Source organism: Haplochromis burtoni, unplaced genomic scaffold (assembly GCF_018398535.1).
Source record: "Haplochromis burtoni strain Fernald_Lab_line unplaced genomic scaffold, NCSU_Asbu1 Contig_13, whole genome shotgun sequence".
Taxonomy (NCBI): domain Eukaryota; kingdom Metazoa; phylum Chordata; class Actinopteri; order Cichliformes; family Cichlidae; genus Haplochromis; species Haplochromis burtoni.
In genome coordinates, this window is record NW_024582374.1 from 150,154 (window position 1) to 164,065 (window position 13,912).

The 13,912-nt window shown below is 37.3% G+C and overlaps 1 protein-coding gene across 1 annotated transcript in view; it reads left to right on the plus strand.

Moving 5' to 3' along the window:
* The window catches only part of slc1a7b (solute carrier family 1 member 7b), a 46,773-nt gene extending 35,304 nt beyond the window's left edge, over positions 1–11,469 (plus strand). Inside the window, exons 7-11 of the mRNA XM_005919853.3 lie at positions 3,817–4,050; positions 4,913–5,107; positions 8,054–8,188; positions 8,304–8,403; positions 10,112–11,469. Of these exons, the coding sequence (XP_005919915.1) occupies positions 3,817–4,050; positions 4,913–5,107; positions 8,054–8,188; positions 8,304–8,403; positions 10,112–10,372 (925 nt within the window). The 3' untranslated portion in view covers positions 10,373–11,469. The remainder of the gene's footprint in view (positions 1–3,816; positions 4,051–4,912; positions 5,108–8,053; positions 8,189–8,303; positions 8,404–10,111) is intronic.
* The last annotated feature ends 2,443 nt before the right edge of the window (positions 11,470–13,912 follow it).

Here is a 13,912-nt window from a genome sequence, read left to right on the forward strand (position 1 = left end):
GAATATCCAAGTAAATCATTTTCAGAGAAACTGTTCTATTAAAAAGAATTGTGACGAACCTGAACTGCCTTATAGTCAGGATGTTATTGTTTGGAGGATCTTATTCTGTGATTAGAAAGTGTTTATAGAGCCACAGCATCTTATACAGTTCCGATCAAAAGTTTAAGACCACTTGAAAAAATGGCAAAAAAATCACATTTTGCATGGTTAGAGCTTTAACGTGCAAGCAGAAGAAATGGGAGTGTGACAAAACATTTTTTGAGCATGCAATTTATTGAAAACAACACTTAAGTTGAAACAGGCTGATTTACAGCTGATCAAAAGTTTAGGATCCCCCCCCCCCAAAAAAAACAAAACAAAACAAAACAAACCAAAAAAAAAAGATATCAAAGTTCCAAACATGAACTCAGTAACGAGTAGTTCCACCGTTATTGTTGATCAAACAACAGAATTAGAATGACAACAACGGATTTTGAACTAAATTAACAGAATTAGAATGACAAGAATGGAATTTGAATGAAAAGAACTGAATTAGAATGAAATTAACAAAATTTGAATGGGAAAAACAGAATTAGAATGACAAGAACGGAATTTGAATGAAAAGAACTGGATTAGAAGGAAAACAATGGCTTTTGAACGAAAACAACAGAATTAGAATGACAAGAACAGAATTTGAATGAAAACACCGGAATTTGAAAGAAAACAACAACATTTGAATGAAAAGAACTGGAATAGAATGAGAACAACGGAATTAGAATGAAAACAACAGAATTAGAATGAAAACAACAGAATTAGAATGAAAACAACAGAATTTGAATAAAAAGAACTGAACTAGAATGGAAACAACAAAATTTGAATGAAAAAACAGGATTAGAATGAAGAGAATGGAATTTGAATGAAAATAACAGAATTAGAATGACAAAAACAGAATTTCAATGAAAACACCCAAAGTTGAAAGAAATCAACAAAATTTGAATGAAAACAGCAAAACTAGAGTGAAAATAACATAATTAGAATGAAAACAACAGAATTAGAATGAAAACAATGGAATTAGAATGAAAAGAACTGAATCAGAATGAAAACAACAAAATTTGAATGAAAAAACTGGTTTAGAATGAAGAGAACAGAATTTCAATGAGAACAGCAGAATTAGAATAACAAGAACGGAAGTTGAATGAAAGCACTGGAATTTGAAAGAAAACAACAAAATTTGAATGAAAACAACAACATTTGAATGAAAAGAACTGGACTAGAATGAAAAGAACTGATTTTGAACAAAAACAACAGAATTAGAATGACAAGGATAGAATTTGAATGAAAACACGGGGATTAGAATGAAGAATTTGAATGAAAAGAACTGAGTTTGAATGAAAAGAAAAGTTTTAGGATGAAAACAACGGAATTAGAATGAAAAGAAAAGAATTAGAATGACAACAACGGATTTTGAACTAAATTAACAGAATTAGAATGACAAGAACGGAATTTGAATGAAAAGAACTGGATTAGAAGGAAAACAATGGCTTTTGAACGAAAACAACAGAATTAGAATAACAAGAACGGAATTTGAATGAAAACAGAAATTTGAATGAAAACAACAGAATTAGAATGAAAAGAACTGAACTAGAATTGAAACAACAACATTTGAATGAAAAAAACAGGATTAGAATGAAGAGAATGGAATTTTACGGAGCCCCCCAGGGGACATGGGAGAAAAAAAAATTAGGGAGGAAAAAAAAAAAAATTAGGGAGGAAAAAAAAAATTAAGACGGACTTTTGCGAGATCTCGCAAAAGTATTGCGAGCGCTCGCAAAAGTATTGCGAGCGCTCGCAAAAGTATTGCGAGCGCTCGCAAAAGTATTGCGAGATCTCGCAATAAGTATTGCGAGATCTCGCAAAAGTATTGCGAGATCTCGCAAAAGTTTGCGTAGCCGCATTCTTCGGAGGCCGCCAGCTCGAAGCCGACCGGGAGGTCGAGGCACGATGTGCCGGGAAAGCGGTGTTCCTCCCGGCTGTAGTAGGTCTCGACTTCCCGTTAGCTATTCGAGCATGTGCCGCACAAGTCGAAGTCCGACCGGAGATCGAGCACGATGTGCCGGGAAACGGTGTTCCTCCCGGCGTTAGTAGGTCTCGACCCCCGTACTTCGACTAGTGGGGTCAGATCTCCAAAAACGTCGGAGCTCTTTTGCAAATATGTCGTATTTGTAAACCCAACAGGTATCTGAACGTTTACAAAATAACATTCACCCTCAAAAATATCTTAAAAGTGTATTTTGTGACCCAGAAAGAGTAATTATCTACAACTAAAGTAGCTGCCGCCATTTGGGTTTTGCAATCTCGCAAATATTGTTGCGCCTCGCAATACTTATTGCAAACTCGCAATACTTTTGCGAGATCTCGCAATACTTTTGCGAGCTCGCAATACTTTTGCGAGATCTCGCAAAAGTCCGTCTTATTTTTTTTTTCCTCCCTAATTTTTTTTTTTTCCTCCCAATTTTTTTTTCTCCCATTCCCCTGGGGGGCTCCGTAGTAATTTGATGAAAACACCAGAAGTTGAAAGAAATCAACCAAATTTGAATGAAAACAACAGAACTAGAGTGAAAATAACATAATTTCAATGAAAAAACTCGCACGTAGAAAACATCTCAGGTGGGATCTGCTTGTCATGCAAGTAACGTTGGAAACCATCAGAACCATTAAGGTTACATTTTTTTCTCATCAGAGAATAAAACTTTCTTCCACCTTTCAATGTCCCATGATTGGAGCTCTCTTGCAAAATCCAAACGGTCAGTTCTGTGGCATTCAAGGAGACGAAGCATTTAAAGCCGTTTTTAAAGCCCTTCAGTCTCAGATGCCCTCTGATGGCTATGGGGCTGCAGTCAGAACCAATAATGGCCTTAATTTGGGTCAAGGATCATCCAGTGTCTTGATGGACAGCCAATTGGATCCTCCGGCTCAGTGCTGGATAAATTTTGGCGGGTCTTCCAGAATCATTTAAAAAATTCGAAATGACTGTCTGTGTGTGAGAAACTCTGCTTATGTTCAACTCTGTTAGTTCAACATCAGAATGTCATGACAGTGTGACTACCTGACAGAAAATGACAATGAATCCAAATTTTTGCACAGATTTGGGCTTGTAAAGGCATGTGGTACTAAACTTTTGATCAGCTGTTAAACAGCTGTTAAACTGTTTCAGTTTAAGCATTCTTTTCAATGAATTGAATACTCAAAAAATGTTTTGTCTCACTCCCATTCCTTCTTGTTGCATGTTAAAGCTCTATGCTATATTTGGAACCTTGTTAAGATCCAACCATGCAAAATATAATTTTTTGCCATTTTTCAAGTGGTCTTATACTTTTGATCGGGACTGTATGTGCACATTAATAAATATTAAAAATGTGTCAATCTAATATCTACACATTAAGTAGGATTAATTCCACCATTATAATCTGGTCATTTATCCTAGTATATTATGTTATGTGTATGCAGGTATATTGTAATTTAATAGTTTTTTCAGAGAAAGAAAAAATAAAGGATTTAGTCTTAGACAATCCTGTCACTCTTACTTTTAAAGCTCAATTGCTAAAACTAACTAGCTCCTTCTTGTCTAGATTTCTTGTCTGGTTGTCATTCAGCTGACTGATGGTTGGACAGACTGCACGCATATGTTCACATGCCCCTAATCTAATTATTTTTTTTAAAAGGACATTGGTGTTTCTTAGTGTAAAACTCTGTGTATGGCTTCTTTTCTCCCACCATCTCATAAAATCTAAGACTTATAACTGTCATTTTGACACTTGATTGTCTTCATCTCCTCAGGTATTTTCCATTTGGTATTGTTTTCCTGGTGGCTGGAAAGATCCTGGAAATGAGTGATCCCTCAGCCATGGGGAAGAAGCTCGGTTTCTATGCCATCACTGTGGTGTTTGGTTTGGTGCTGCACGGCTTGTTTATCCTGCCTGCTATGTACTTCTTCATCACCAAAAAGAGTCCCATTGTTTACATACGGGGAATCCTGCAAGCCCTGCTCATTGCACTGGCAACCTCCTCCAGGTAAAGAAACTTATTATAGAGAGAATGAATGCGTTACAAAAGGAAAACATCAGTAACTCATTTTATCATCTCATATGTGAGTCAAAATAAAACATCCCCGAGTCTTAACAACACTTATTCTTTTCTTCCTTTTTACTGGAACCTTTACTGTGAAAAATCTCAAAGGGCTGTTGGCTGATCAGAAAACATCTGGTGTGTGGGAAGAGAGGGGAAAGTAAAAGAGCATTCCACGTGTCTTTAAACAGGCTCCACTGATGCTTGTGTATCATGTGTGCATGCTGACAGATCATATTCTATAACAAAAACAGGCTTTAGTTTTAATTTAGATGACCATGTCAGTGTTTTTGCATGTATTTGGCAGACATAGTGTTTGCTGTGGTAGATCTGTGACTGCCTTCATTTGTATCTCGTGTGTAAACGAATGAAAACAAGTTGTAGGTAGGGAAGCTCTAAAGTGAAAAACACAACAGTATACTTTAGAAAATGCACCTCAACAATATGTGATTTGACATAAACTGGTTAAACCTCTCCAAAAGCACTGCTATGGTCTATTAATGTTTTCTATTCTATTTTCTATTCAGTTTTAAACAAATCATTCCTTGTTGCATACGCAGACTGACAAAGACGGAGTTCTTCTGAGGTCTTTGGGCTCAGAGTGGCTTCATCACGCATGCATGTGTTTGCTAGACTCAGATTAGTAAAAAGCATCTGCTGCATGCTCGCATGCAAAGCATTATTATTCTTAGTCAGCATGAATGAACAGATTGTGTTTGTTTGCATGCATACCTGAGAGAAATTAGGAGGCTTCATATTTATTTTTTTTATTAGCTGTCCTCTCTGTCTTTTTCTTCGTTTTCCTCAGCTCAGCCACTTTGCCTATAACCTTCAAGTGCCTCTTAGAGAACAACCACATTGACCGTCGCATCATCCGTTTCGTGCTACCCGTGGGTGCAACCATCAATATGGACGGCACCGCTCTCTATGAGGCTGTTGCAGCAATATTCATTGCACAAGTTAATAATTATGAGCTGGACTTCGGTCAGATCATCACCATCAGGTCAGTAAACCTTTTTTAAATGTAATTTTATTTTACTTTATTTATTTTGACAAAGCCATGTAAGTATCATTGAATATTTTTAGTCATTCATACGCTTTACATTAATCACGCTGGAAGTCCTGTTCTGATCAGAAGGCTGCACTAACTCAGAGCAAGCATCACCTTCTGTGTCAAACTTAACCACCTTTCATGTCAAGGATCATCTCTGGTGGTTAGACCTCGGTGTCAGGCTTAATGACCGAACAGCAGGTTTCAATTGAAGGGCTTGCAGTGTCCAAAACAGAAGGTATTTATCTTGCAGTGCACCACGAATTTGTTCAGGAGGTGGTGAGGAGATTTAGTGTACCATCCTGCGTTTTCTGAGGAAAAACATTCGCTACAAACCACCTGAACTGTGATACGTAAAATCGTGTACCTGCACACAACACACTGAAGATGCAGGAGTGGGTTTTTTTGCCACATCAACACAATGCTCATCACCACAACACCCTATTCATCAGATTTGTCTCTCAGGGACTTATTTTCCTTTCACAAAATAAAATTCAAGTTGAAGAGTTTCAATTTTAGACAGTTGTCAGTAGCTGAAATCTGTTTATAATGCTGCTTTATGTTTTTGTGTTGAAGCTGAAAAAATGTTTGAAAGCCCATCCCAGTGATTCACTGTTGCAGCAGAGAGCTGCTCAAGCACAGCAATGGATGCACGTAAAAGAATGGCTCATCATGCTGATCATCACAGAGACTCAAGCTCGAGAAAGAATACGCTGATGAATGTATTATTGTGCCTGCTGGTGTGAATGACAGCCAGACCTCAGGCTTCCCCGAAGTGAGAGGCTGCAACTTCTGAAGGGACTTTTTAAATAGATTGTTCCAGCGTAATTCATCAACTACATCAAACTATGGGCTAAAAACTAAGCTCAGTAGCCACACATGTAGTTTTAATTGTCTATCATATCAGACTACTATGTGTAAAATTGCAGACGGCATCTGTTTGATGCTCACAGTGGACGTTGCTGTTGGATAGTTGGTTTTGGAGCTTTATAAGGGAAATGTAGACTTCTACCAACAAATCTATTGATGCATACTGATGCCTTCAAGATTAAAACAAAAAAAGAAGAAGTAGATAAAATAATTTTCCCTTTAACCACTACTTATAAACACTATTTCTGTGTGGGAAACAACATCTACTGGTGCTGAACATGCAGAGGAGCTTGCTGGAAGACAGATGTGGAAAAATAAATCACAGAAAACAAACAAGGGCTTATAACAGACGGAAATAAATAAAAAATAACAAATAAATGGCTTGCTGGCATTCCTTGAAATAATAAATGAGATGAAGTAAACCAACACTCTAATACATTTTCTCAGTCAAGTGTCTCATTTCCCTGTGGACTCTGCTGGTGATAAGAAACAAGTACTACAGAGAACTACAGGCTCCCATGGTCTGGTTGACAAAATGCTAATGGAGGATACTGTCTTTCTGAGATTCTTTAGAAAAAGCAAAGAAAAGTAGAACTTTTCTCAAATTCAGTATTAGTGTAAGAGGCTGGCCCTGCAGATGCATTCTTCCTGTTTAAGGAATCTTTGAGCTTCTCTCATTCCTCTAATTTCTACACTTCTAAAACGTACGGAGGACAGAGGAGAAAAGAGGCTTCTGTAGGAACTATAACCAAGGATGCACAGATGTATCTTTTGCTGAAGTGTCTTTACCTTCAACTCTTTCACATTGTGTAATGTTGTGAAAATAATTAAAAGTGGCTGTAAAGAAAAAAAAAATGCCATGGGCACTGTTACCCCTGTGTACACCTATATATGGGCTATAATAAAATTATTTATGACGCAGGTGTATAATACATCATGTTTAATTGGTTTTCATTGCTTTAAAATGAGGCTCCAAATGCCTGTTTCCTTGACTCCTCGCTCCTTGTGTTGTCTCATTGCCTCCTCTGCTCAGATCTGTTGTAGAAGGAACTAACATGTGAAAACTGAAAACTTTGTAAATCTCTGCATGAGAACCAGTTTTTCCATAAAATTAGAAAAATTGACAAGTGGAGGACAAAGGAAGGCTGTCATTAGCCAGAGTACGCTTTTATAGATGTAGTATAAACATGACAGCTTATCTCACTGAAGAGCCACGTGGCCTCAATAAACAGTATATTCCCGTGATATCATGGTTGAGTTTCTGATCCTAACTCCCATTTCATCATTTCACCCCAGACTGTGGTGTAGTGAGTTGTGGGATCATCTCTTCGTCAAACTCTGGAGCTGCACCAGATATCCGATGTGCCAACATTTTACACCAGATAAGAGGCTTCTCAATTAGACAGTTGCCTTAGAGACATTATTAACATTATTGTGTACTTTTGGGGCCAGGCTCACCTTGAGATATAATCCACAAAACAAATTAGGCAAGAAGAGTCTTTAATTTACTTTAAAGTATTTGCATTCAGCACAAAAATGAACTAAACACAACAAATCCTGATGAACAAAAATAGATGGAAAAATGAATTAGAACCACCACATATGGGGGGAAAAACAATCAGTAAAAGTATGTGAGAATATCAGGACTATATTTGAAGTTAAAATTCCACAACAGTTGATGTCATGGACCAATACCTCTGTCACAGAAACATCTTCTTTCAGCTGCTCCCTTCAGGGGTCTCCACAGTGGATGATCTGACTCCGTCTCACCCTTTGTCTAGCTTCCTCTTCTCTAACACTAACCCTCTGGGTTACTCAGGGAGTCTGGTTGGCATAAATGCAAATTGAAAGCATTCTTTGTCACTTTAGGGGTTTATTTGGACAAAGAAGCAGTTTTTAAAGTAGAGCTGTTCTGCTTTGCCATATTTTCTGTCACACGTGTACTGTTTCAGCAGAAGAAGTCGTCCACTTTATATTTGTCATCAGCTTTTTTACTTTAATTGACTTCACCTCCCATCTCTCCAACAGCATCACTGCTACTGCAGCCAGCATAGGTGCAGCAGGAATACCACAAGCTGGACTGGTCACCATGGTGATAGTGCTAACATCTGTTGGTCTGCCAACTGACGACATCACTCTCATCATTGCAGTAGACTGGGCATTGTAAGTTGCATATCACTTCTAAAATGTATTAAAGATCCAAACCGACAACAGCTCTACTGACTCGATTTCTATCGGTCCAAATAAAAAATGTCTTAAATGTCTTCTTCTTTTACAGAGACAGATTTCGCACCATGGTCAATGTAATGGGGGATGCTTTGGCCACAGGCATCATGGCACACATCTGCAGAAAAGACTTCATGAAAGAGGGAGATGGGGTGAGTTTTAAAGACAATATGTTTCAAAGGACTTGGGTAATTGGGGTGATTGAGCCCATAGTTTGCTTCTTGGGGCTGAAAACGTTATTAGTTCTGTTTCACGCATTTTTAGAGATTTGGCTAAGTAGTAGACATTTAGAAGAAACTGAAGATTTAAGTGTGTATTTACTATAATTTTAGGTTTAGCCCCTCCCTACTTTCATCAAATCATTTGCAATCCTTTAGACAGCAATTACAACCCCAGTTCCAAAAAGTTGACATGGTGTATAAAATGCAAATAAGACAGAATGAAATGATTCACAAGATTCCCATAAACCTTTAAGCTGAGAAAAGTGAGCAGCACTAAAAAGAAACAGCTGGAGGAACATTTTGCATCTAATTGGGTTAACTGGCAACTGATCAGTGCCATTGGGTATAAAGAGAGAATCTTAGAGAGTTTCTCAGAAGTAAAGAAGGGCAGAGGCTCCCTAATCTGCAAAATAATGCATGTAGAAATGTGAGAATATCTCATCATCTGCGGCACATAAAAAAAATCTAATATTCAAAGTCAGAATATTCAGAATCTGGGGACAGGTCTGAAAATGAGTAGTGGATGACTATGATTTTCAGGACCTGGGGCAGCACTTCATTAAAAACAGACATGATTAATACTGCATAGGCTTAGGAACACTTCCAGAAATAACTCTCTAAACACAATTCAACATGCCATTCACAAATGTAGGTTAAAGCTGTATCATGCAAAGATGAAGGCGCATGTGAACATGATCAGAATAGCCGATTCTGATGGTGCCTTTCCAGATGTGAAAGCATCTGGAAAGGCACCATCAATGCTGAAAGGTATGTAAAGGTCTTAGAGCAATATATCCTCCCGTCCAGACACTCCATGCCTTTCAAAGGCTTGAAAGCATGTGGAATTCAGTAAAAGGACTGGATGTTAGAGTCCCTGATATTGCATTGCTTTATATGGAGAGAATCTTGAGGGGTGGCTGTTATGAGGAAAGGCAGCCCAGAAACTTTACCAGCAGCACACATCGTTGTGTGCCTCAACATTTTTATTTTTTTCATTGGGGTTGTAATTGAACAGTATAAAACGGCAGTGACTAATAATGAAATCTGATTTGTTAGTTGTTGTTGATGTTAGTTGACTGACTGATGCTCTGTGCAGGACGCGCCCTGCCTCTCATCCTATCACAGCTTCAGTCACCCTGAGTTTGACAAGTGGTTTAGAAAATTGATACAATAATTCAAAATACTTCTATTGAAGGTAATTGGGGTTTAAATGGCTTCCAAATCTTTTGTGCACGTTTTACACAACATACAACGATTTTGGAGACTGAGCTAAAAAAAAAAATTGCACACAATTGATGAACATTTAAATAATGGGAAAAAAAATAATCTAATAATTTCATTATTTATTTTTGCCATTGGAAAAATGTATTTGTTAAAAATAAAATCAGAATCAGAATACTTTATTGATCCCTGGGGGAAATTATTTTTTGTTACAGTGCTCCATTATAAACCAACATTAAGACAAGACAGACAATACACTAACTAAGAAATGTATTAAAAATGTATTACAACCACAAGAAGTGGCACTTCAATAGCCTTGGATCATTTTTCCTTTTCAACCTTTGGTTTCCTTAACAAAGAGAACCTTCTGAGCACTCCAGATTTTTTCAAGTAGTCCCATATATTATCCAATCTACAGGTACCTTTGATCTGTGAGACCAAAACAGCAATGAGCACCCCACCTGTGATGAACTGCCACAACAACAATGGCAACTGCCGACCCCCTCCTTTAGGGGTCAAACACCAGTTCATCCCTCCTGAAGTGGCTCAACTCATACAACTGGAGGAGGGCGTTCGGCCGCTTTCCGACAGGAAGAAACCTCCAATTCCTCCGAGACATCTGAAGAAGAGCAAAGAACACTGCACTATAGATATGAATGGCCTTGAGACCAATGTATAGCCTCCTCTTGCAGTTTGAATGGTTCTCTGTAAGTTATGCTGAAAGGAGCGCAGCAGCAAAGGACACCCGTGCAGGCAGAAGGACAATACAGATGAGCTCATCTAGCTCCACAAAAACCTTTTAAAGCAAAGCAGTTGCAAAAGACTCCACAATAGCGCATTTACACTGGAATTTATGGCAACACAAGGACAATGATAAGATTTCTATTATAAAATTCGTCCTTGGTCCTGTACCTGCTATTACTTGCATTGATTCAATAATTTTTATTTGATATATACATTTTTTATGACTGTTTGTTTTTGTTTTGTTTTTTGACAATGTATTTTTTTGTACTGCTGTACTGCAAGCAGCCAGCTGTTTGCATTATAAAAGATGAGACAGGATGTCTGCTTGGAGCTAAATGATCAGGAGGCAAAGTGAAATGCACACATTTTTTAAGTTTGCCTTAACAAAGCTGGTGGTGCTAGGCTGATGGTTATCATGGGACAAGAGGAAGTTGAGTGAACTCAATTTGTACCCACCCCTGTAGTGATGTTATAACTTTGATATGTGTTTAAAACAGAGATTAGAACTGTTTTATGTGTTTGAACAGCCTCAGGATCATTTGATTTAATTAAGCAGCCTGAAAACATCCACTAGTAATTTAATTAAATGTTTGTCAGTTGACTTGATATCAAACAGAAATTGGCACATTTCAATAAAACATTAAGTTACTAACCAGCTCTTCCATTTCTGCTGTGTTAGTTGGTTATTTTTTTCTCATTTATGTAGTGAGCCAATAAAGCACTGGGGGAGCTTCCTCCTGTCAATATCCAACCTAAATTATTTCACCCAATCCCAACTCCAGTAGAAGAAGGGAATGGAAAACTACATGCCTTGTCCCATCTGGGAACGCATCTAAAAGTTGAGCTATTTAAAGGAGTTCAATAGTCAGATTTGGGTAACTTATGCTACAATTAAATTAATCCGACTATAACACACATGTAAAAAAAATGTTTTTGTTGTAAAGGGACCTATATAAGTGTATCACTCACACTGGTTAGCAGTGTTGGGAAGGTTACTTTTAAAATGTATTCCACTACAGATTACAGAATACATGCCCCAAAATGTATTCTGTAACGTATTCCGTTACGTTACTTAATGACAGTAACGTATTCTGAATACTTTGGATTACTTAATATATTATCATGCTTTTTACAACTACGTGAATGTACTATTGCTGTGTGATTTATTACTATTACCGAAGGTCCGCGACTCCGACTGTAGTAAAGGGACCTCTGACTAATACGGCGGGTTCATGTCGGGCTCTCTCTCACCCAGGAGGCACACAGTCGCAGAGAGCGAGAGCGCTGCCGCCTGGAACAACAGAACATAGCTGTCAAACAAACCCAAACAACCCGTGACAATATGAAACAGGAAAGTACCGCAGTGTAATCCATTTATTTCAACAAAGTAACTGTATTCTAAATACCACCTTTTTAAATGGTAACTGTAACGGAATACAGTTACTCATATTTTGTATTTTAAATACGTAACGGCGGTACATGTATTCCGTTACTCCCCAACACTGCTGGTTAGTGACACACCCCACCACCACAGCTGTCTATTCCTCGACTACTGGAGGTTACTGCCTGTTACTGGGTGACAGCCAGTAGGGAGCAAACACTTGCTAATTCACCACAGGGAGATGAAACTTGAATAAGTGAAAGAAATCAGTCAGAGACATCTTTGAATGGAAATTAAGATCGTAATATGTTGCACGGGCCTGGATATTCACGCCATTTTCCTTCACTAAAATATCTATATAACAACTGCAAAGACAGTCTAAGTTGCAACTAGCTAGTAACAAACACCCTGACCGACTGTTTAAGACCAAAGTCTTACTATTTCTTGTTCATGTCATTTTATTCTAGTTAATAATAAGCTACTTTCATAAACCTCTTAGAACAGCACCATCTCCTTTTTCTTTTTTTTTATTTATTGAAATATCGTCTTACATTGACACTGCTGGAAAATTGTGAACTATAGTTTCTTTCCACTGGCTTTGTCAGCAAACATATCACATATGTGCATGCGTAATACTTGACACAGGCACCATGATTTTACCAATTGCTTTGTGGACTGCTTGGTACTGCTTGAAATGGTGATATAACTGAAGATTTGACAGACTCACTCAAAGGGTATCTCAAACCTAACACAACCTAACGCCCATTTTACTCTATATGGGAACGCAAATTTAAAATGAAGAATACTTGCATTCATTTGGAATGTTTTTACTTGGGTCATAAATCAATGTCTATACAGTCATACTTCTTTCAGCAACTCAGAGGCATGGCCACCTGCAGGCTATTGGAAAGAATCTAGATTTAATGCACATTTGCAGAAAAAGCATAGAGCACATGCTATTTATAAATTACCATTGCAGTTTTGCTGCTCCAGAAAGAGAATTTCCATCATGATCCAAAATTATAATTATTAAGAACATTTTCTTACTGTACATTTCAATTTTGTCATATAAAGGCAGAAATGTACTCTTCCAAATAATATGTTTTCATCTGTTTTGTCATTCCATTAATAATTTTTCTCAGCTCTTTACACAGTAAATACCAGAGAATTCAGAGCATACAGACTGAGGTGTGTTTTTCTCTGGCTAGTGTCCTGCCTATTTTTATAATACTGAACAGATCTGCTATAGCTCCACACAGAGAAGTGACACAGCCATGTGTGGGAGAAGCTGCAGAAACAGCGAACAGATTTCAGCCTTTTCAAATAATTTATTCTTGTGTTTTTGACTGTCTATGTATGACAATATTGCATTCATATCAATAAAGTGAGATTTTATGCTGAAATATGTATCCTGTTAGAAAACATGAATGAACTAAAGGGTCGGTAAAATCAGCACTGGTTGAAGCTCCGGTTTTGTTGATAGAATTTAAATATTTCATTCGCAAGCAAATGTTATTAATCATAGTGGAAAATAATATGTATATTTACCTTCACTGCAGGTAAATCACTGCTTTTCAAGATTATTGCTATTATTAAACCAACTCGCTGGTAAAACATTACGATTTATCCAAACTGTTTAGTAATAGCAGAAAAAATCGTTATAATTTTTATCTTAAATTATTTGATCTGAAATTTCCCACTTGTGGGACTAATAAAAGTATCTTATCTTATCTGATCTTATCTGATCTTATCTTACCACTCGTTATGATTTTAGTTAACTTATTTTTTGTTAAACAGCATGAAGGTAAGATGTCTATTTACAAGTGACGTATATTGATAATTGATGGCAGCAAATATGTTCTGAGTGGACAGAATCAATTACCAGTCTCCTGTTCACTTTATGTTTCTGACATTATACTAAAATTTGGCTGTAATTCATCTAAAGGACGCTCTTAAGATAGTCCTTAATATGAAGGAGTGAATAAACCTTAACACGTAAAACAATAAAATATTTTTTGCAGATAAAATATCAGTTTTATGTCTTTTTTTTTTCTTACAGGAAAGACTTACTAGTCTACTAGTAGAGTCATTGCT